The sequence below is a fragment of the Gossypium hirsutum genome, chromosome D12, assembly GCF_007990345.1.
Source record: "Gossypium hirsutum isolate 1008001.06 chromosome D12, Gossypium_hirsutum_v2.1, whole genome shotgun sequence".
In the NCBI taxonomy this organism is placed as follows: Eukaryota; Viridiplantae; Streptophyta; class Magnoliopsida; order Malvales; family Malvaceae; genus Gossypium; species Gossypium hirsutum.
The window spans coordinates 42,950,663-42,971,437 of record NC_053448.1 but is presented as its reverse complement, the minus strand read 5'-3'; the positions used below and the strand labels follow the sequence as shown (position 1 = coordinate 42,971,437).

Below are 20,775 nucleotides of genomic sequence, written 5' to 3'. Positions count from 1 at the left end.
ATTGAAACCTGTGCCAATACTTAATAGCTCATCCAATACAGACTAGGGCTCACGTTGGCTGAAGCTTTTGCATTGATTTCACGATAAAAACAGCACAATTTCTGGCTCAGAAACTTGGTCCACGAAGGGGAGGAATGGATTGTGAGGAAGTTTCGCTTTTTGCTTTCTACAAGTCCTGAGAAGATGGAAAATACAGACTATTTAGATCCTAAATATTTGTAATATTCAGCCAAAAAGTGGATCTTCTCATCATCCGGATGGTTACCTGGTAGGATTTAATCACCCAATTTAAATGGTTCCTAGAACAGTTAAGACCATAAGGAATCTGAATCAAAACATGATTTCTTCTTCCCCCACAAGCCTTTTGTACCCCCGTTCATACGTGTGAACATGGAGCTAAAGAAAGACAATGTCTAAATAGAAAAACAGTGAAAGAAAATATAGTTACTAATACTTTCGGAACAAGAAATCACCTGAGATGAACCTTCTCCCTCAGTACCTGTGACAATCATAACATGGAATTTCAAGAGCATGAAAAAAATAAACGTTATTGTCATGTTTTCACTCAACTAATGTAAATATAATTATATAAAGATAGAAGGTTTCCAATGGGGCTAGCAAACTCTTCAAGAATACAAGGCTTCTATGTAGGAGTAAGGATAAAAAGATAATCCTAGAAAAGGTCAGTGAAAAGAAAAAGGGTGAAAAATGCTAAAATAATCACCAAGAAGAGAATTTTTATCATTGGCATAATACCAAAAACTACGAACCCATCAAGTGCTAAGAGATGAAAAAGATAAATGTTGTGAGGATGCAAAGAAGAGGGCATATAATACCAATTATGACCGATTGATGCAGGCACTATGCACTCACCTACTACAGCGAATTTAGGATAACAGGTGACCAACCTATAAAATGTAAATGAAAAGAAAGAGCTGCAATGTTTAAAGAGAATGCTGCAAGATCAAGAAGAGCAATTATCATTATTAAGATAACAGGAGTTTTAGAAAAGTAAATTGGAAAATGCCAGACAATCATGTACTAAGAGAGAAAATTAAAATTGGCAACCATAACAGTGTTAAGGAGGCTGTATAAGGTAGACGGTACCGATTGTGGGGATTGATGCAGACAGATGAGCGGACCTACTAAAGAATTGGCATCAAAAGAAAAGTAAATTTGAAATAATGTTGGTGAAATATTAATACTTCCAAAATGATATATGGCACAACAAATTACAATATAAGAATCTGTCTTTTGACAACGCCAAATTACTTTTCTTTCTATTAATATCCAGTTACTGGAAATAGATATCTCATGGCTTACTCCAAGTTTTGATGAGCCACATTGAAGATAAAACTAATCCGTCAAATCATCATCAAGAAAATCAAGACCATCATCATCGGTAGTAACACCTCCAGCAGAAGGGATAACATCCAAAGGTTCAATAAAACCAGCTATTGTGACCATTTCTGCAGGTCTCTTTTCTTCACTCTCATGTTCATCCATATCATCTCCGCAAAATTGTTCCACCTCAGTATAGATGATCTCCTAAATCAGGAAAATTTATGCAAGATAGCATTAAAAATTGGCAATTATTCTATTTCTCCAGACTCTAAGTTAAATAAAAACAATTTAAATGGAAATGAAAGGTACCTCATCTTCATGCATGGCTAACTTCTCAGTCTCCACAAGCCAGTCATCTAATACACTTTCTAGCATGGCACTGTCAAAGGAAACCAACTCATCCGGCTTCCTTCCTAGTTGGCGTTCTCTCAGTCTCAAGTTGTAGTGAACATAGGTCTGGTCATTCAATCTCTTCCGAGACAAACAGTTGTGTCTTTTGATGTGAACCTGATCAAAAGCACTCCAGTTATGCTCACACCCGATTGATGAACATGTCTGGCTCAGTATGCGTATAGCAATTCGTTGCAGCTCTAAGCAACTTATCCCATGTTGTTGCCACCACGAGGCTAATGATGAAACAACAATTAGCACAAATTTCAATCAACATGAATTTTGAACAGAAATATTAAAAGCAAAAAAATTGAATTTATCGAATACAAGTTCTTGAACAAACAGGTTTGTACATAAAGTCCTGATTGAATCACCTGGATCAAGTTCGCTTCTAGTACTTATGGCCAGATCAGTTCCAAAATCAGCTTTTGCCGACACAAAATCAGGTATCTGATAAATGAAAAGCAGGAGAGATAAAAATCCATAGTCAGAAAAGAGGGCCAGTTGGCCGCTTTCACAGCAAACAGTGTAGCCCCGTGGATAATTTGATCTTGGAAAACACAGGAAGCAACCAAATAGCTTGGAATAAGTCATCAGTTATCATATTAGATGTAAAATCTAGCAGAAATAAGAAACCATTACCTGCATGGATGCAGCAATCTTTTTCCCATTGTCTGCCTCCAACCGAACAATACACCCATTTAGACCACGAATTACTTCAGGATTCTTCAGTAACACAAAGAAAAAGTTGAAATTAAGCACGGGAGAAATACGCAATCAGGAAGATAAGGGTCAAGTCGCTGTATATATAGTTTAGTACCATCAAAAAATCTGGGCGGTAACGATAGGATGGATTGAGAAAGTATGCAGCAACATAAAGAGGATGATGGAACAATGGACTCCAATTACTTTCAATCACACTCCAGAAAGGTCCATATTTACGAACATCGTCACCATGAATGGCTTTAATTGCAAGCTTTGTTCTACAGATGTCATTATATATAAACGGCAATGATCGGATTTTGTCACTACCTATCCTTTGAAGAACTTCAGCAACTGGTTCAAAGGATTTCTTCACATACTGCATTTTCTTCCAAAATGAGACATTTAAGACAATTTTTTCAACCTCTTTTCCTTCATCTGATTTGGAAAAGCGGGATGAAAGCCATCTATTCGATTGGAACATTCTCTTAAGACCAACCCTCTGGTCCAACAAACTCTGTAAAGTGAAAAAGTTAGTGCCAAATTTTGTAACAGCAGGCTGAAGAAGTTCCTGTCCCTTGGTAAATTCTTTCTTCATAAAATTCAACAACCAGGTGTTGTTATAAATAAACCTTGTCACTTTTTTTGCTTTATCTACGCATTCTCCCACCCATTTTATATTCACAAAATCCTCAAGCATTCTATCAATACAATAGACGGCACAAGGTGTCCAAAATAAATTTCTCCTTTTCTCTTCAAGCATCTTTCCAGCATTCCTGAAGCTCAAAGTGTTCCTAGTAATCACCTGCACCAACGGGAGCAGCTCAGAAGGGTGCAAACGCATACAGATAGAAAAGTAAATTTCACAGAGAAACAAAAGTATAGATATATAACCTGGACTACATATTCCTCGCCAACCTCGTCCACTGCTTTGTCTAACAACTTGAAGAGATGAACTGCATCTTCTATGATATCAGTTGCATCAACAGAAGAGAGAAAATAAACACCCCGAGGGCAAGAGACCAAAAAGTTTATCAGCATCCTCCCCTGTGCATCGTTCCAACTGTCAGCCATGACAGAACAACCAGTGATCGCCCAAGATGTCTTAAGCTCCACTAAGTACTCCTTAATATTAGCAATTTCCTCCTGAAGGAGACGACCAGATATCAGTCGACTTGAAGGACCTTGCAAACCTTGCCCGTACTGACCAACCAGTTCCAGCATTTTATGGAAATATGGAGAGTTAGCTGCATTAGAAGGGATTCCTGCATGGTAAAAGAATTTGCAGATGGCAGATATCACTTCTCTGTGAGTTTTCTTCTCAAAGCCTGTTCTAGCCCTTGGTTGTTTGTGGTGTGTTGATGTCTGGCTTTTCAGAGACTTCAAAAATACTGAATCCAGTCTTGATTTTTTGAGTAGTGGTTCAGCACCATTACCACTACTACCAGGAGATCTACCTCTGACATTATTTCTAATATCATTGTCAGAAACTTTATCATCTATAGCCAATATATCCTTGCTTATGCATTGCAAATACCCCTCCTCCTCTCCACCTTCATCCTCATTATCTGAGTGCATGTAGAACGTGGATATCTCCTTGGTATCAGGTTTCCGATGCCTTCTGCCAGTTCGGTGCCATTTCATGTTTTCTTTGATTTTTAGATATACCTCTTCAGGTGCCTTCTCGCAGTAGGCAACTTCTCCAGGGATCCTAGCAAGATGTTGCTTAAACCGATTGATGCCCCCACTTATTATTTTTTCACAATAGTTGCATTTTACTCTTCTCTTCTTCTCATCTTGAGCAACACAATGCTCCCATCCTGGGTCTACATATCCTAATGACCGAAGAGGGGTAAACTTGATAACCAAGTTCTTGTCACCCATCACTTTCTTGCCTTTGTGTTTATAACTTGCGGAAGCATCTTCTCCATCACTGTACTCATTAGATTGGATACTTAGAGCAGCTTGTTCATAATCTAATTGCCTCCGTTTTCTACCAGAACGACATCCTTCCAGATTTTTTCTCATATTCAAGCATACTTCTTCGGGAACCTTTTCACAATGAGTAACTTCACCAGACAATCTGGCTAAATGTTGCTTCAATCTAAATATCCCACCACTGACTACTTTCCCGCAGTAGTTGCATTTAACCTTCTTCTTCCTTTCATCTTGAGCAGTTCCATGCTCCCACCCAGGATCAACATATCCTATGGAACGAAGTGGGGCCATCTCTTCAACCATTCGTTCAGTAGCACAAGAGCAGAAACTTCATATCACAAGGCTGTTCATGATTTGAAATAAATAAAAGTCAACAGAAATTTATAAATCAATACACTAGAATTAAATTTCAACCATAAAGTGAATTTTCCATTTCAGAACACAGGAAATCCTTTTCGAACTGCAAATCACCTGTTGCATATCCCTCAAAGGGAGAGCTTGCTTACTTTATTCCTCAAAACATTGCATGAGTCCTATAAAGCAAGCTTAAGCTAATTATCAAAACTTAACAGGTGAGTCGGTTAAACAAGTTATTACGTTCCCTGATAAACACCAATATAATGATCAAAGTCATTTTGACAGCCAGAGAAGACAATATAAAATGGAAAGAAAGTATAACCTACTGCTTCCTAAGTTCAGACAATAAGTTATTAAGTCCTCATAAACATATGCTACCCTTGAAGAATGTTAAACAAGAGCTCTGTTCCCATATGAGACTGTATAGCCTACTAGAGAGTTTACAAACCAGGATTTCTTAGAAAACTCTTAAAAATTTTCTCAGAAGCATATATGTAGAATGATTAGTTAATTACCAGACTCTAGGCAAGTGTAAACTTGTGCAATTTGAATAAAATGAAAATCTATGGGTCAGATTTCTTACAAGCATAAATGCAATTGAAATTCTTTATCAAAATGCAAAATAAATTATTAAGACATTCATACTATTATCTTATATAGATTAAAATACTCACACTAACATATCTAATCACTCACCAGAACATATCGTTACAAATCCTTCCTTCGACCATGGATTTAACCGAAACAATGTGCAAATCTCTGAGCTATCTAGCTCCCTCTATGAACTTAAATGGTAACAAAAGGTCACAAGAAAGCTTTTTGAGGTAGTAGACTAGATACAGTAGAATTACTAATGTTCACTAAACTGTTAGAAAAGCCCTCAAATCACCCTAACATCGTCCAAACCTTGCTTTCTCCAAGTCTACTTCTAAATTCTTAACCTATCTCCAACATGCTCCAACTGTTCCTTTTCATTTACCTAGAAAGCATGTCGATAAATAAGCTAAAACCAATATTACAATAACCAGATTTTCCAAACCAAATAAAAATATTCAAAGTCATCACCAACGAATTTGTGGAATACAATCAAAGCATTTTAAGAAAAAAAAAATAAAAAGAAGATAAAATGTTTAAAGGCATATCACTGCTCACCAACTTGAACTTAGACTCCGCCAAAGGCTTTTGCTGAACTGGAAACAAGTCAAGATGCAACTCCCATACTTTCTTTCTATAAGCAACTTCAATCTAATCGAATCAAAACAAAAAATCGAGGGAATTTGTTAGTGTAACTGATTGAAAGCAAGCAATTAGAGCTACAAACTACAAAAGAAAAGCAACTCAAATTCATAAATTTCAATCCAAGTCAACAACAACAACAATAAAAATGAGGTTAAAAACCCTAAAATCAAGATTTAAGAACAAAACAAAAGAGGGGAAAAAGGAATGAAAATAAAAATTTTAAAAAATAATTAAAAAAAACCTGAGTAGGGCAACGATTAGAGGGGAAACTTAGCAAGAGTCTGGCTTCATCACCCTGCATTTCTGTGAATTAGAGGGGCTGAGTCGCCTCATGTTTTTAGCTTATGGTGTTTTTTAAGGTTTTTCTTTAAAATATATTTTTAATTTTTTTGCTAGTAATATTTGGGAAAGTAATTGGGTGTGAAACGCTCGGATATTTTACAGGTGTTGAATAGCTAGTCGACGATCATCAAGATTCGCTGATCATTGATGAGATCGAAATTCCAACCCTTATATCGCTATCATGTATTGTCTATTAAGAAGATGATGAAGCTTGAAAGGATTTATGAACATAATCCGCTCATTGGTTTGATTTTTAAACTTTATATAAGTAATTCTTCAAAAAAAAAAAACCATTATATAAGTAAAATTGATAAGGTAAATTATACTTGTAGTTATCTAATTATTAATAAATTTATTTTTATTAAAAAATTACAAAATGATTACTCAAACATAAATCTATTGATGGGTCGGGCTACCTGCCCAGGCTAGAAAGCTCACTAGAATTTTGGGAGGGTTTAAATAAAAATATTAGACTCGAAAAATGAGTTTGGATAAAAAAACCCATTTAAAATATGGGCTAGGCTCGAGCCTAAACATTCAAAGCTTGAGTTTAGCCCGGCTCGACCCGTTTTTAAGTTTAGAATATTTTATATTATGTTATTTTTATACATTATATAATTTAAAACATATTAAAAAAAACCTATACAAAATATATAACACTACCCTAATGTAAACATTAAAATAATATTATAAAAAAGTTTAATAAATAAAATATTAAAATAATATAATATAAATATTTAAAAATTAAAAATAATATGAGCAGGCTTAAAATGAGTTTGAGTTAGTTTTTTTGCAAATATGGGCGGGTTTGGACAAAATTTTAATCTCATATTTTGGGCCGGGTAAGGCTTGAGCAAACATAAAATATGTTAATATCATGCTTAGGTCCGATCTGACTCGACCCACGAACACTTCTACTCAAATATTAGTAAATTTCTTTTTTATCACCAACTATGAAAAGTTATAAAATGGTTAATCAACCGTTCAATTTCATCTTTTTTTGTTACCATTGCATTTTTGAGTGTTTACATTTTTACATTAGCAAGCTTTGATGAAAATATTGAAAAGGACAAAATTGAATAGTTGAGTGATTATTTTATAGCTTTTCATAATTGGATGATCAAAAAAGAAATTCACTAATAGTTGAGTGACTATTTGTGTAGTTTACCCTTAATAAAAACATATACCCCCTTGGCATGGAACAATTTATTATGCATCATTAACTTATCTATACTATTAATAAAACCTCTACTTGAGTTGGTGTCACAAGTTAATCGGACACCTTCTTAACTATTTACTTTATGTAAAAACTTTCAGTTTTGTATTTATATTATTTTTTATTATTTTGGCCCTTGTACTTTGTTTTTATTATCAGTTTGGTCCCTGTAATTTAATCCTGTAATCTCCATTACCGCAACCCAAATTTCTATTAGAAAAATTAAACTAACCAATAATGACATATTGCCACGTGTAAAAAATTTATAAACATAACTTAAAATCTACACCTAACAATTTATAAACACCTAAATCTTTCAAAAGAAAATTATAAACAACTAATAATATACAAAATTGAATGTTGATTGAAAAAACAAAGAAAAACTCATTAAACAATAGAAGAAAATAAAAACCTAACAAAATTGAAAGAACAAACATAATATCAACTTTACTATTGTTAGATCGAACCCGAAATTAGGCGATAGACAAAACTGATAGGCCATTTTCAATACCCAATATTTAATATATCCTTAGACCACAATTTAGTTACTTCCAAGTCAACCCTACTCAATTCAAAAGTCAACCATTATATTATATTAGGGACATCTTTCATTGGTATAGATTCCTAAATCAAACATATATTTTATTCAAAACTTTAAAGGTCTTCTTTTTTAATTGATATAGATCAAATCTCAATTCATATAGTTGTTTAATATTTTTCTTTGGAATTAATTTAGTATTTTAAAATTATGATTTCAAATTTTAGAATATTTTAATTAAATATTTAAAATAATATCATTTTATAAACTTAGTCATTACTTTGAGCATAAAATGGGAGCTCAAATCAAATTTAAAAATCGTTTAAAGCATGCTATCAAACTATAAACATGTGGGTACGTATTACATGAGTAGATTAGATTAGATGGGTTGAAGAAGAAATAATCTTTTAGGTTCTATTGATACTTTTTTCAACATGTTAAATCTAAATTATCATTCAAGTATTTTAAATGTCTTCGTATAAAATTTGACTTGAGGTATAGCACTTAAATCGAAGACTAAGCTAGCAGAAAGTTATGAGGATTTAATTAGGATTTTTTGAAAGTTAAAACTAGATTAGAATTAAGATGATAATTTAAGATATTTGATGAAATTAACCTTAAGAAAAACAATAATGAGAAAATTCAGTCAAGTGCTCATATTCTTCAAAAATAATCCGGGTTTGAATCATAATTTTATAAAGAAATTTACGCTAATCATCGGCGAAAGGGTGCCTTTCCCAAAAATCTCACAAACTATATATATACTTGTTTAAATCTTGCCATGGAGGATAAGCCTCTATCCATTTATATAGTTCAAAGATCAATAGGCTTCCACATGTATTTAATAAGACAACTTTGTGTAGATTGGTTGTTAGTTCTGTATCATTTATTTAGGGGTTTTACATTCAATAAGTTCGGTATTGTAATTTTTTGTTGGGATTTTATTTTTCAATTTTGATAAGAGACTGAGTTTACGGGATATGAATATTTTGTAATGTTTGAACAAGTGAAACCGTGACAAATCAAAGAGTTTGTGCATGGTTTGACTCGACTCTACTAATTGTGGCAGTATTTGACTAATTGATGTAACCCTCGGCTTGTGAACTCGTAGGGCTCTCAATAGAGTCGAGGCAACTTGAACCGTAGCTCAAGTGGTACCATGCTTGAGTCGTCCCATGCTTACCTCAGAAAGCATTGAAATATCAAAGTGAACGAGATATGCTAAACAATATCATGCTATCCCTCGGTAAAAGTACCATGGGGGCCCTTGCAGTAAGAGTTAGATTGTATTTTGTCCTCTCTACTAAAAAAACATGGATAAATTAGTCTCTGCACATTACATCAAAGAGCAGATTGATCATTTCTGTTAAAAATTTCATCTATTTGTTTCGTTAAAAATTGGCGTGAATAACGGAATAGCTAGATAGTGACACATGACGTGCCACATGTAACGTCTAAGGACCAAACTTTAACGATAAAAATTGATGAAATTTTTAACAAAATAATCAATTTGCTCTTTGATCTAACATATAGGGAATAATTTACTTTTTTTAATACAAGAGCAAAATATAATTAACTCCTAATACAAAGGACTCCATGGTACTTTTATTGTTATCCTTCTTATCATCCATCCATGGATTTTAACTTTGAGATCATGCGATGCAATGATAGAATTTGGATCGTCTTTTTGTTAACACCCTTGTTTTCCAACAGGAAATTGAAGCAATTGCAACCTTAAGCTCTGCTCAAACGACCTTTACTTAGCGGTCGTCATGTCTTCCCAGTTGCAGATTATTAATATTTTTTCATTAAACATCATGAAATAGTCAAGATCTTATGTCGTACTCCATTGTTCTCCTGCAACTTGGGCATACAAAATAATCCTAAAATCTCATTGGTGATGCGTATGTCAACAGAGAGAAACAAAGGCCATGACATCCTGTGCAGACTTGGTTACAATTGACATTTGCTTTGTCCCTACCAAATTTGTAGCACAAAAGAAACCTATTCAAAGTATCGGACAGACTTCAATTATTACAAGTTTGCAACTTACATATTCTTTGTAAAGCTGCAACATTGCTCTCAGAGCATATTTGCATAATTGCATCCCATGGCTCGCTACAAGCCTACAACTACCAATGGGACTGGTATTAATGAGGAATTTATCTCGTCCAATTCTTGGTTTGAGAAGCTTGTGATCGTGAATTTGACAAGTTGTTTATCAATGGTATGTTCCGAACCGTGGCCCTGGTTTTGGACCAATGGTTCGATAGCTTAGCTATTGATTAATTTCAGAGGATGTGAACTTTCGAAGATAAAATAAGGGTGTTTGTCGAAGACTTAATATTATTAAATGTTGAGTTGACACTTGTTATCAATACTTCATTAGAGTAGGTCTCGTAATTCTTATTAATTTCAACCACAATTTCGTATCTCATCAAAAACAAAAATTGAATTGTTATTTACATGAATCATATGTAAAGTTCTATTAAGATGATGTTAATCACGTTACTATTTATCGAAAGAGCTATCATATTTTTTTAAGTGGTCATTCATGACAAGATAAATAAATGCTACATGTCAAAATCTAAAGCTAAAATATGCACACTCTCACCTATAAATACCCATATTTGACTTTAGGGGATTTTATCTAACTCTCCGCTTTTATGCTTTATACTTTCATTTTCTTCTATAGCTTCTCTAAGCATTTTATTATCATGTAAACTTTCACTTTTTACGTTCTTCTTCTTCTATCTCTCAACAACACCAATTTCGAGTTCAATTCTTTGAAAATTTTGTAAATTAGTCGTCTTTTATATCATCTGTGGCCATTTGGTCTAAGTAACTCACCTAGACACCTACTTATTTATGTTGTTGAGAAACACTAACTCGATTTGAAGTAGAGGTAATAGGGGGGTAATCCTATAGTTCTAGCTCAAAAAATGATATAAATCAAATCGGATCAATTGATTTAATTGTAAATTTGAGATATTTTTTATTTGTTTTATTTAAACCGGTTTAAAATTAATTCTAACTTGTTATCTTTAATCGGATTAAAAGAATATATGATAAAATCTCAATTCTACATCGCTTGTATTTCAAATAATTACTCATTTATAAATAATGATTTTAATATCCTATCTCTAACCAGTCAATTTCGTTATATTCACATATAATGATTTCTTTGTACTTTTATAAGAACAAATAAAAAGCTTGGAAGAGATTTTGTTTATGTGCCAATTGACCGCGAGGTACAATATTGTTTTTTTTGGAATAAAAATATTTTTTATAGAGATTAATTCTTTAAAATTTTATAGTTATTTCTCGTAACAATATCGTCATTAAACTTTAAATCCGACTTTTTCTATTAAAAGATAAGATGTTTTGTTATACATCAATGACCACCAACCCGAAACCCGGATAAGTAGATTGTTATATACTAATGACCATCAACTCGAAATTTAGATAAGATCCAAGTCGTCTACTCGTGGCCCGGATCGGCCCCGCTAGATGGATTTGTGAAAGACGTACAATGAGAGGACAATCAGAAGAGTTCGCGGTATCAACTCGCACAAGTCGAGGGAAGTTCACAGTTCAGTTCGCACATACCCAATGAGTTCGCATGTGGTGGGCTGCGAGGTTCATCAGACGACCTAGAACGATACATATATTCAGCATGCCTGAGGCCTGCTCAAAATATCAGTTCTATGAATAGTGAGGTAAAGTCCATAAATAGTAGAGTTAAAATATAAACAATGATAATATATATAAATACCTAAATATTTCCTTTAATGAGACAAAAAAGATTACTCAACATGTATTATTATCGCAGTAGGTACTGTATAACTTTTCTCATTTAGACTAACTGGTTTCGCTAACCTAAATAATTTCATAAATCGAAAATTAAAAGTCAAGAAAAAAAAAATGGTTTTGGGATGAACATCTTTCGGATTAATGGTGAAAAATTAGTTCCAACATTGAAAGAAACCAAGGTTAGTATTTTTGAAATAAAGAATCTAGTGAATTCATCGTAATCTCTTCCATGAAAATTATGATAAGTTTGAAGTGAAAATTACTATGAAACAGGGGCGTAATTAGGGCGACACTCATAAAATAGTTGATTTAAGTTTTTTTTTAAAAATTATAAATTAATTAAAATAAAATTATATTTTAGCCCCTTAAAATATTTTTAAGTCTTTATATCCCATTAATTCAAAGATAAATTTAGAGATTAATTGTACTAAATCATTAAATAAGAGATTATTTCTTACAGCATTGTATTAAAATGCATTGGTTAATGTGATCCTACCCACAAAAGTCGAAATTTGGAAAAGAAAAACATGAAAAAGAAGGTTGATTGGGTTTAAGGTAAGATGATGTATAGATTAGATTCTAAATCGGTACTTAAATTTTAAAACTTTTTAATTGAGTTTTGAAATATTAATATTATATTAATTAAGTTATTTTGTTAGATTAACTGTCAATGAAGGTATTAAATATAAATTCCGATCTAACGTAAATCATATTTAAAACATATATATCGAATTGTAAACAGTATATACCTACCATATAGACAGCTTGGATATAATTATTCATATTGTAAATACATACGTGGTTACAATTTGATTCAGATGTTTTAAATAAACTTCACCTTATATCAAAATTAGTTTTAAACACCTAAATTGATAAAATGATTTGATTAATACAAACCCAATATGACTCACAACTCAATCACAACGTTTTGAAGTACGAAAATTAATTTAAAATCCAGACTATAATTCGAGTTTATTGAATGAAATTAACCCTTCAAATTTAAATTTTAGCCACTGGTTAGATATAGATTAATGAAAGCCTTTGTTGTCTATAACCAAAAGCCTCCCTCAAAAACCACAAACAAAAAAGGGGAAGATTTGCTGCTAGCTTTCTTCATCGATGAATCCTAGAATATGAAAAAGCAATTATTAACTCTTCCTTTGTTTCCCTCAAAAGAATCATATGGATAACTTTCCCAAAACATTGTGCGTGTAGCTGGGAGGAGAACAAGCTATTCGAGCTGGCTCTAGCAGTACTGGTCGATGCGCGACACCTAGATCATTGGCAAGTGGTTGCCGCCATGGTCGGAGGTGAAAAAACTACACAAGATGTGCACACACATTATGTAATACTTTTGGAGGATTTATAATTCATTGAATCTGCTATTTGTATGCGATTTAACACATAGAATGAAGAACATGAAGGCAATCACATTCTGCATATATGAACCTTATTATGTTGAAATAATGTGAGTTTTCTGATGTTTGTAGTGTTTTGGGGTTTTACAGTTTGGTGGTTCGATTGGCTACGTAAACTGATACTAGCGGCGAATCCAAAAATTGTTTTAGTAGGGTTGGAATTTAATTATAATTTTTTATAGAAAAAAATATAAGTTTATTATGTATTAATTTATAATTTTATCATTTTTGAAAGGATTAAACACTTTTTTTTTCATTTTTAGGGGGTTAAAGTGCAATTTTACAATATATTAATATATATATTCTTTATTTATAAGAGGATTGAATTGAAATTTTTTTATTTTGGGGAGTCAAAGTGTAATTTCAGTATATTAATTTATAGTTTCTTTATATATAAGAGGACAAAATTGAAAATTTTTCCTTTTTAGGTAACCAAGACCCCTGCCTGTCTTTTTTCAGATTTGCCTCTGATTGATACACAGAGGGAAGAGGTAGTGCTAGGTTTATGAAAGTAGATTGATTACTATTGGCTGCTAGAACTGTTATTCATATTAATGAATGTTATGCCTTTACCCTTGGACATGCCATTTAGGCATCTGTTCTTCAAAATAACTCAAAAAAATCTTCAAGAACAGCTCCTCGCAACAACTCCTTGGTTGCAAATCACATGGGTCTTTCACATTAATCGCCACCTTTGACGCTAGCTACCACATCCCATCTGAAGTGATTAACAATGTGTCCAATTGCTGCTCTATCTAGATCTACAATGAAAGACCACTTAACTAGCTTGCTTTAAGACCACCAATAAAGGGACAACACATGGTACTTTGGGATACTGAATAAACCCTTTGTGCCCGTGAAAGGGGATCTCTCCCCCTCCCCGTCTCTCTCTACTACTACTACTACTTACCCGCAACCATTGTCCTCTGACCATCACACATAGCGACCCTTCACCTTACCACAAGCAAAGTGAACCACACTATACCACCGTCATCATAAACTTATCTGATCTTGGTTTCAACAATGTAATATGGATTGTTTCAAATGCTATACTTAATGAGTTAATGTCTCCAATATATAATCAATCTCTTCATTGTGAAACATATACAACATCAAAGATTTGTTTATTTATTTTACTTTTTCAGTGGAAATAGGTTAGAGATCTTGTCAGGATGTTGTAAAATTATGCCGGAAATAGGTTAGAGGTCTTGTCAGGATGTTGTAAAATTATGCCACCAACAAGTGTTGAGTACTACGGTAAGGTAAGTTACACAATGGTAAGACACATTGCAATTTCAAGAAAAGAACACAAGTTCGAACCTTAAAAATAATATTATTAGAAGAGAAAGCCACAAACTCCTGATATAAATGGTAAACAAGACATAAAGAATACAAAAATAAAGAGAATAAAACTATGCAAAATTACTGTTGTTGTTTTACATAAAAAGATGCTATATCAATAATTATATTAATAATTTGTGAGAATTGGTTCAAATCAATATTTTATGTATATGATTAGGCATTAACTAAAGTTGATATAATTTTGAAATTTATTCTTAAAAAACATTAAATCTCAAAATTTAACCTAGATAATAAAAACCATAATTAGACACCGTTAGGAAAATTCCCTTTTCCGGGCTTAATTGAAAATTAAAGTTTGTTATAGAATGTTAACAGAGTTGGGCCTACGAGTTAAAAGCCTAAATTTGGCAAAGCTCTTTCTTGGCAAAAGGCCATGCTATAGAATTAATGATGTAACATAGTATGAGTCCCGTTACGGAAATTGGTTAAGGCAAATGAAAATTTAACAAATGTTTCTTATATTATCTTCAAATATTTTTATTGAATCTATCTTCTATGAATATATGTTGTTTCTTATATTATCAAATATTGCGGACATTTATTACATTTCGTTATGACCACTCAGACAGTTAGGTTCACAAGTAGACTTTCAAGAAAAACCTCTCATAAGAGTCTCTTAGCTCATAACTTGCCTGATAAAAGCACCCACTCATTAACTATCACATCCCATTTGAAATAACCCAGAGCAGATATTATAACGTCACTTTACCTAAACATACGACACCAGGCCACTTACCACTAACTTGCCAATAACAACTCAACATATGACACTTCGGGATAGAGGACAACATGTATATAAGGCCTGAGGTGTAAGGAAAAGACCAAGCAACAGGTAACCTCCACTCTCCCCAACTTACCTCCAGCATCATCATCTCTTTCTCTACTCCGATGACTCTTCGCCCTGTGCTAAACAAGATGAACTTCCCATCTTCACTACCTTAATATCAACAACATTGAATATAATTTCTTAAATTATTTAGTTCATTTGATCTTAAACTTGTCTGAGTTTTAAGTGGAGCCTAAAAAGACAGAAGATGTAAAAAGATTAGGTTTCGACATGTGTTTTGATTCCTAAATGAACGACAATATGTAGAGATGACAGAAAGCAGTTGGTGTTTTTTTCCCTTCTTTGCTCAACGTTTTTGCTTGGTGGTTTTTAGCTTCATGACAAATGTAAATCACGTGTGTTACAGTATAAGAATTTTTCATTTTTGTTCTTTTGGTTGGGAAGATGAGATGGAAACCACAGAGTTTTGGTTGTATCTATATTTCATAGGAAGAAGGGAATGTGAAATGAAAATGGTTAATTAGTGTGACAGGGTAAGGTGCTAGGAACTTTTTATTGGTATCGTGATAAAAATATAAATTGTTGGGGGTCGGTTAATAAGACTTATTAATATTTTACAATCCTTTATGTCCATTTTATTGTATATGTTTGGGGTTCGTGATTATCTTTATTAAGAATATTTTTTTTAAGTTCGAACTTACATTCTCTCATTAGAAATACAATATACATTACCATTACACCCAACTAGGGGTGAAGTCAGAGCAAATTTTTAGAGGGGCCGAATGAAATTTTAATTTTTTATAGTTTATATATTTATAATTTTTAAAGGATTAAATCGAATTTTTATAATTTTAGGGGGGCCAGAGTACAATTTTACTTTTACTAATTTAAAATTTTTTAAAAAAATTCGAAGGCCTAAACAAAAATTTTCCATTTTAAGGGGGTATCCGCCTCTGCACCCAACACTCGTTGATAAATTACTACCTTTTAAGAGGATCCAAAAACAAATATAACCATTTAATCCAAGAGGAGCCAAGCCAAGACACCCATGTTTTACTGGCTCTAGTTGTCTACTTATATACTATTTTTCTAAGTGCTTTCAAGCCCAATGATGAATGTAAATCTGTAATTCACAAAAAAAAATTAGAATTTAATTATGATAATTTTAAAAAATTCCATTTATTAATAAACACATAAATTAGATATACAATTTTTTTAATTTATTGCATATAAATTATTGATTTACTTTTTTATTAATTATTTATATATAAATTGTTGAACTACTAGTTTTAGATCAATGATTTAATAAAAGAATGTTTAACAGTGTTATTCAATTGGACTAACTTTTTAATTTGCATAAAGTAGAAAGATTAGAGAATTCGTCTTCATAAACATGAACGGATTTTTTAGTTTTAAAAAAAAAACATTATAAGTTTACTTTTTCGATTTTCGTAGAGAGATGAAATTCATAATTAGATATAAATTAATTATGCTATAATGTAAAAAAAATCATTTTCTTTATATCTATATTTAGAAGAAAAAGTGAAAAGGGAAAAGGTCAGTGCTAATGAAGCTTTGCCTCAAAGACAATGTTAAAGAAAAAGTGAAAAAGAAAAGTAATTGTGTATGAAGCTTTGGCTCAAAGAAAAAGTTGAAGAAAGTGTGAAGATAAAAAATTGTTTAGATTTTGTTTCGTAAATTTGTAATGTAAAAAAAAATTGAACTGTAAAAGAGAAGAAGAGAAATAGTTCTTGATTGCTACCGATAATGTAAATAGAGAATGTAATACAATAACAATTTTAATAATTTAATGACTTAAATAAAAATATTCAAATAATTTAATAATTATATTATATGATCAAAACGTAAATTTATTAATAATTTCGATCCGATTTACCTAAAAAAAACTGATTAGGTAGGCTGACGAGATGCACATGCTCCAGCTGTAGTGCATCATCATCATCATGAGTTCATTCGAAATTCTCTGATCAATCAAGTTATATTGCTACATCCCGTGAACGTTGTACATCTGTTTCGTGTGTGTTTAGACATTATATAATTTGGCAATATAGCTTTAGATGCTTCAACCACATGTAATCGACTTTGGACCACTCTACTTATTATTAACCCCCAAAACTAGTATATGATTATGTCAAAACCTTCCACCATGGTCCCATATCTATACACTTTTAACTTCTGTCAAACCCCCCCAATAATTTGGATTTTGAAATCACCAAAAAAAGCATTGAAAAAGTGACGAGAAATTATTAGCTTTGGTTGGATTAGATGGTAGGAAAGTTTCGGGTTTAAATCTTGTGGATGATAAATATAATATTAAGAGATATTTATTCTGTTTAAATGTTTGACCTATTTTGACTTCAAATTTAGTTAATGTTGAGGGGGTTTAACTTTTTAGGGAGAAGTCTTTGAAGTGTTGTCTTTAAAAACGTCGACTTCATTCCTCAACAACATAAAGTATTGTCCTCCAAGGGAGGATTCTGCCCCCCTTCCTCAAAAACGATTTTGCTCCAAGGTATTGTACTAGCCAAAAGTGACCTATATTCCATAAGTCAGGGGTTTGAATCTCACCAAGGGCGAGACACTCACGTCTTCTCTTGGTGGGTGATCGTACATCCACGTACGGTCGAGACTTCCCTCTCCATGAGTCGTACACAGCTTTTTGTGAAGGAGGGCAAAACTTTTTTTGAGAACAATACATTCCGTTATTCAGGGGTTAAATCGACGTTTCGAAAATAACACTTTAAAAACTTCTAATCGGAAATAAAAATTCACATAAAAATTCACAAAGTTAATTGGGAGGTGAAATATTTGACAATAAATAATGGGGTAGTGGGGAGCCTGTCTTTCAGGTTAATTAGTCAATATCTAAACAAAAAGGTAGGCAAGATTGCTGCTCTTTACAACCTCAAAAGCACTTAAATAAAATCGAATCCACCAGCTTTAAATTACTATAAAAACAATAATATCAATTCAATCAACTCTTCATATCGAGCTTTCAATAATGGAAACCTTTCTATCCTATGCACTCTAATATATTCTCTTGCTCTCATCGAGAGATTAAAAAATAAAGAAAAAAACTAAAAATGAATCTGAATAAATAAATAAATAATCATAAGAGAATAACATCTAAGTCACTAAGGATCCATTCTGCCTCTTCATCTTTGTCACTAACAAAAATTTCAGTGCCCATATCAATAGATGTCCATCTTCTTTCAGCTGGAGGGGTATTCGGATCCTGAAATAGAAAACAGTAAATCTTAAACCCTAAACCATCAATGAAATCATTTAACAATCAAACAAGTACCTGATAGAAGTAAAGTCTACTAGCTAGGCCACCAGTGTCAAGCACCCATGTTCTTGGATCCCCAATCCAACCTTGACCCTTTTCAGTTGGGTAGCCATATTCACCCCATATAGGGTGAGGCAACAATTGAACAATCTCTTGTGCTTGAGGATTGCTGTATGGATCGCAAAGACTAACAGGTTGCTCCAAGTGCTGAGCATTGCCAGGAGCACAATAGTAGTGGTAAGCTCCATATGGGAAATTGGCCGTGTCATTCCTTAAAATCTTTGTGTTGTTAGGAGTAATATGGTATGGTGGGCAATTCACCAATGCTGTGGGACTACACCAAGCTGGTACATCAGGGTTGATGATCATCTCACTATATCTTGTAACATCCGTCAGCACATCACCATCACAAGGCTCACCATTTTTCTTCCAACAACTACCCATGTCGATGAGGTAGAATTGGCTCTTGGGTCCACCTCCTTTTTTTATTTCTAATGAGAACTTGACTTTAAAATTAGATCTTGGGAGCTGAAAGTGAACCAATTGGTCAAATTTTTTTTTTCAAAATTGAGTGACTATGTGTGTCAAACAAGGATGCATATGAATCAAAAGTAAGCAAGAGCATTGATTTGGTATGATTAGTTGTAAAAGTAAGTAAAATGTCTGATTTTAAATTCTAAAATAGAACCAAGGATTGTTTTCAAACTTACAGTGTGGAGCATTCCTCTTGTTTCATAATGGTATCCACCAGAGAATCCTTTGGTTGCATCAGCTCTAAGGTAAAGCATCAACCATGGATATTTCATTGAAGTCTTGAGCCTATGCTTAAATACCCAACTTCCAGAACCAAGCTTTTTCTCCCAAATCACTTCATAAAAGGATAAATTTGTAAGACCTTTCCCAATATCAGCATCCAAATCATAAGTTCCATTGAACCATCCCCTCATTGTACCATCACCTAACAGTTGTGTAGGCCGATGGTTCAAAGTGGGTTGATTCATGCACCCTTCTCCAAAGCAAGGGAAGTTCTTTGTAGTAGTAAAAGGAGGTTTGGGTTTCCCATTTTCAGGACACAAACCGGCCTTTGTATCAAAGTTTCCATTTTTCAACATAACCATCCAAAATTGCCATGGCTTTGAACTGTCTGAAACTTCGCATAAAGAACCCAAATACAACTCCTTCTCAACTGCATAAAGATCTGGCCGATGCATTGCTTCTGTAGATAATCCTTTAAATGTTCTGCCTATTCCAAGCTTGTTATCTGCCTCAGATACCTTGTGTAACAGGGTTGAATCTGACCCATTCATAACTCAGAAAAATTAGAACACCAAATAAACATTAAAACAAAATTCATGGACAAAATAACTTTTTTCTACACTTACTTGAAACGTCAAAACAATCAGCAGCTCTCGGACTCCCCATGCCAGGAGCTTCATGGGCAACTTCATTGCAGAAGTTCCAAGCTTCAAAAGCTACCCTCAAACCATTTCTTCTCATTCCTGGATCACCCACTGCCGACATTCCATTTGTATCTATTTCCCTCTCTGCATCCTTATAAAATCTACCATTAACTCCACCTAAAAGCAAATTTACACCTACAAATATCACTAACAAATAGTTCCTCATTGTCTTTCCCAGTACTACCTCCCTACTCCTTTTTTTACCCTATAAATAGGCAAAAAGAAAGGTAATCTCTTTACTAACTATCAGGCGTAGGATTTTGACGGTATCTTTTAAAATGTTTGGTTGCTGTTGTTTTCACTGCTGCTTCAGGCTTCTTTTCCTCTTCTAACTGTTACTTTAAGCAGCTTAAATGACTTGCAAGTAAAATCTGTCTTGATTTTTTCTTTAAAAGAAACAATGAGATGCCATGTGTTACTAACATTGGCAAACAAAGTAAACAAGTTTAAAATCTTTAGAATTTATTGAAAAAGAAAAAAAATGGTGAAAAAGTATTTTAATTTATAAAAAAAATTACGAAATGGTTATTGAATTATTTTGAAGTTTTTAAGTAAGTCA

The 20,775-nt window shown here is 33.0% G+C and overlaps 2 protein-coding genes across 4 annotated transcripts; both read right to left on the bottom strand.

The window, feature by feature from the left end:
• Nucleotides 1-1,191: 1,191 nt before the first annotated feature.
• Nucleotides 1,192-6,548, bottom strand: LOC107911048 (uncharacterized). 3 transcript variants are annotated; one of them, XM_041106801.1, is made up of 9 exons: nt 6,212-6,537; nt 5,884-5,976; nt 4,846-4,976; nt 3,331-4,717; nt 2,555-3,241; nt 2,377-2,460; nt 2,109-2,184; nt 1,654-1,970; nt 1,192-1,548 (listed from the first exon to the last, which is right to left on the bottom strand). In XM_041106801.1, exons 4-9 carry the CDS (start codon nt 4,675-4,677, stop codon nt 1,357-1,359), a joined length of 2,703 nt encoding a protein of 900 aa, XP_040962735.1. In that variant the 5' UTR covers nt 4,678-4,717; nt 4,846-4,976; nt 5,884-5,976; nt 6,212-6,537; the 3' UTR covers nt 1,192-1,356. The 3 variants fall into 3 exon arrangements, with proteins under 3 accessions (XP_040962735.1, XP_016694438.1, XP_016694448.1); XM_016838949.2 differs by having other exon boundaries at nt 4,846-4,907; XM_016838959.2 differs by lacking the exon at nt 4,846-4,976 and having other exon boundaries at nt 6,212-6,548.
• Nucleotides 6,549-18,387: 11,839 nt separating this feature from the next.
• Nucleotides 18,388-20,573, bottom strand: LOC107911038 (uncharacterized). The gene is made up of 4 exons (XM_016838936.2): nt 20,139-20,573; nt 19,467-20,050; nt 18,772-19,284; nt 18,388-18,702 (listed from the first exon to the last, which is right to left on the bottom strand). The coding sequence occupies exons 1-4, from the start codon at nt 20,380-20,382 to the stop codon at nt 18,577-18,579; spliced, it is 1,467 nt and encodes a 488-aa protein (XP_016694425.1). The 5' UTR covers nt 20,383-20,573; the 3' UTR covers nt 18,388-18,576.
• Nucleotides 20,574-20,775: the final 202 nt, after the last annotated feature.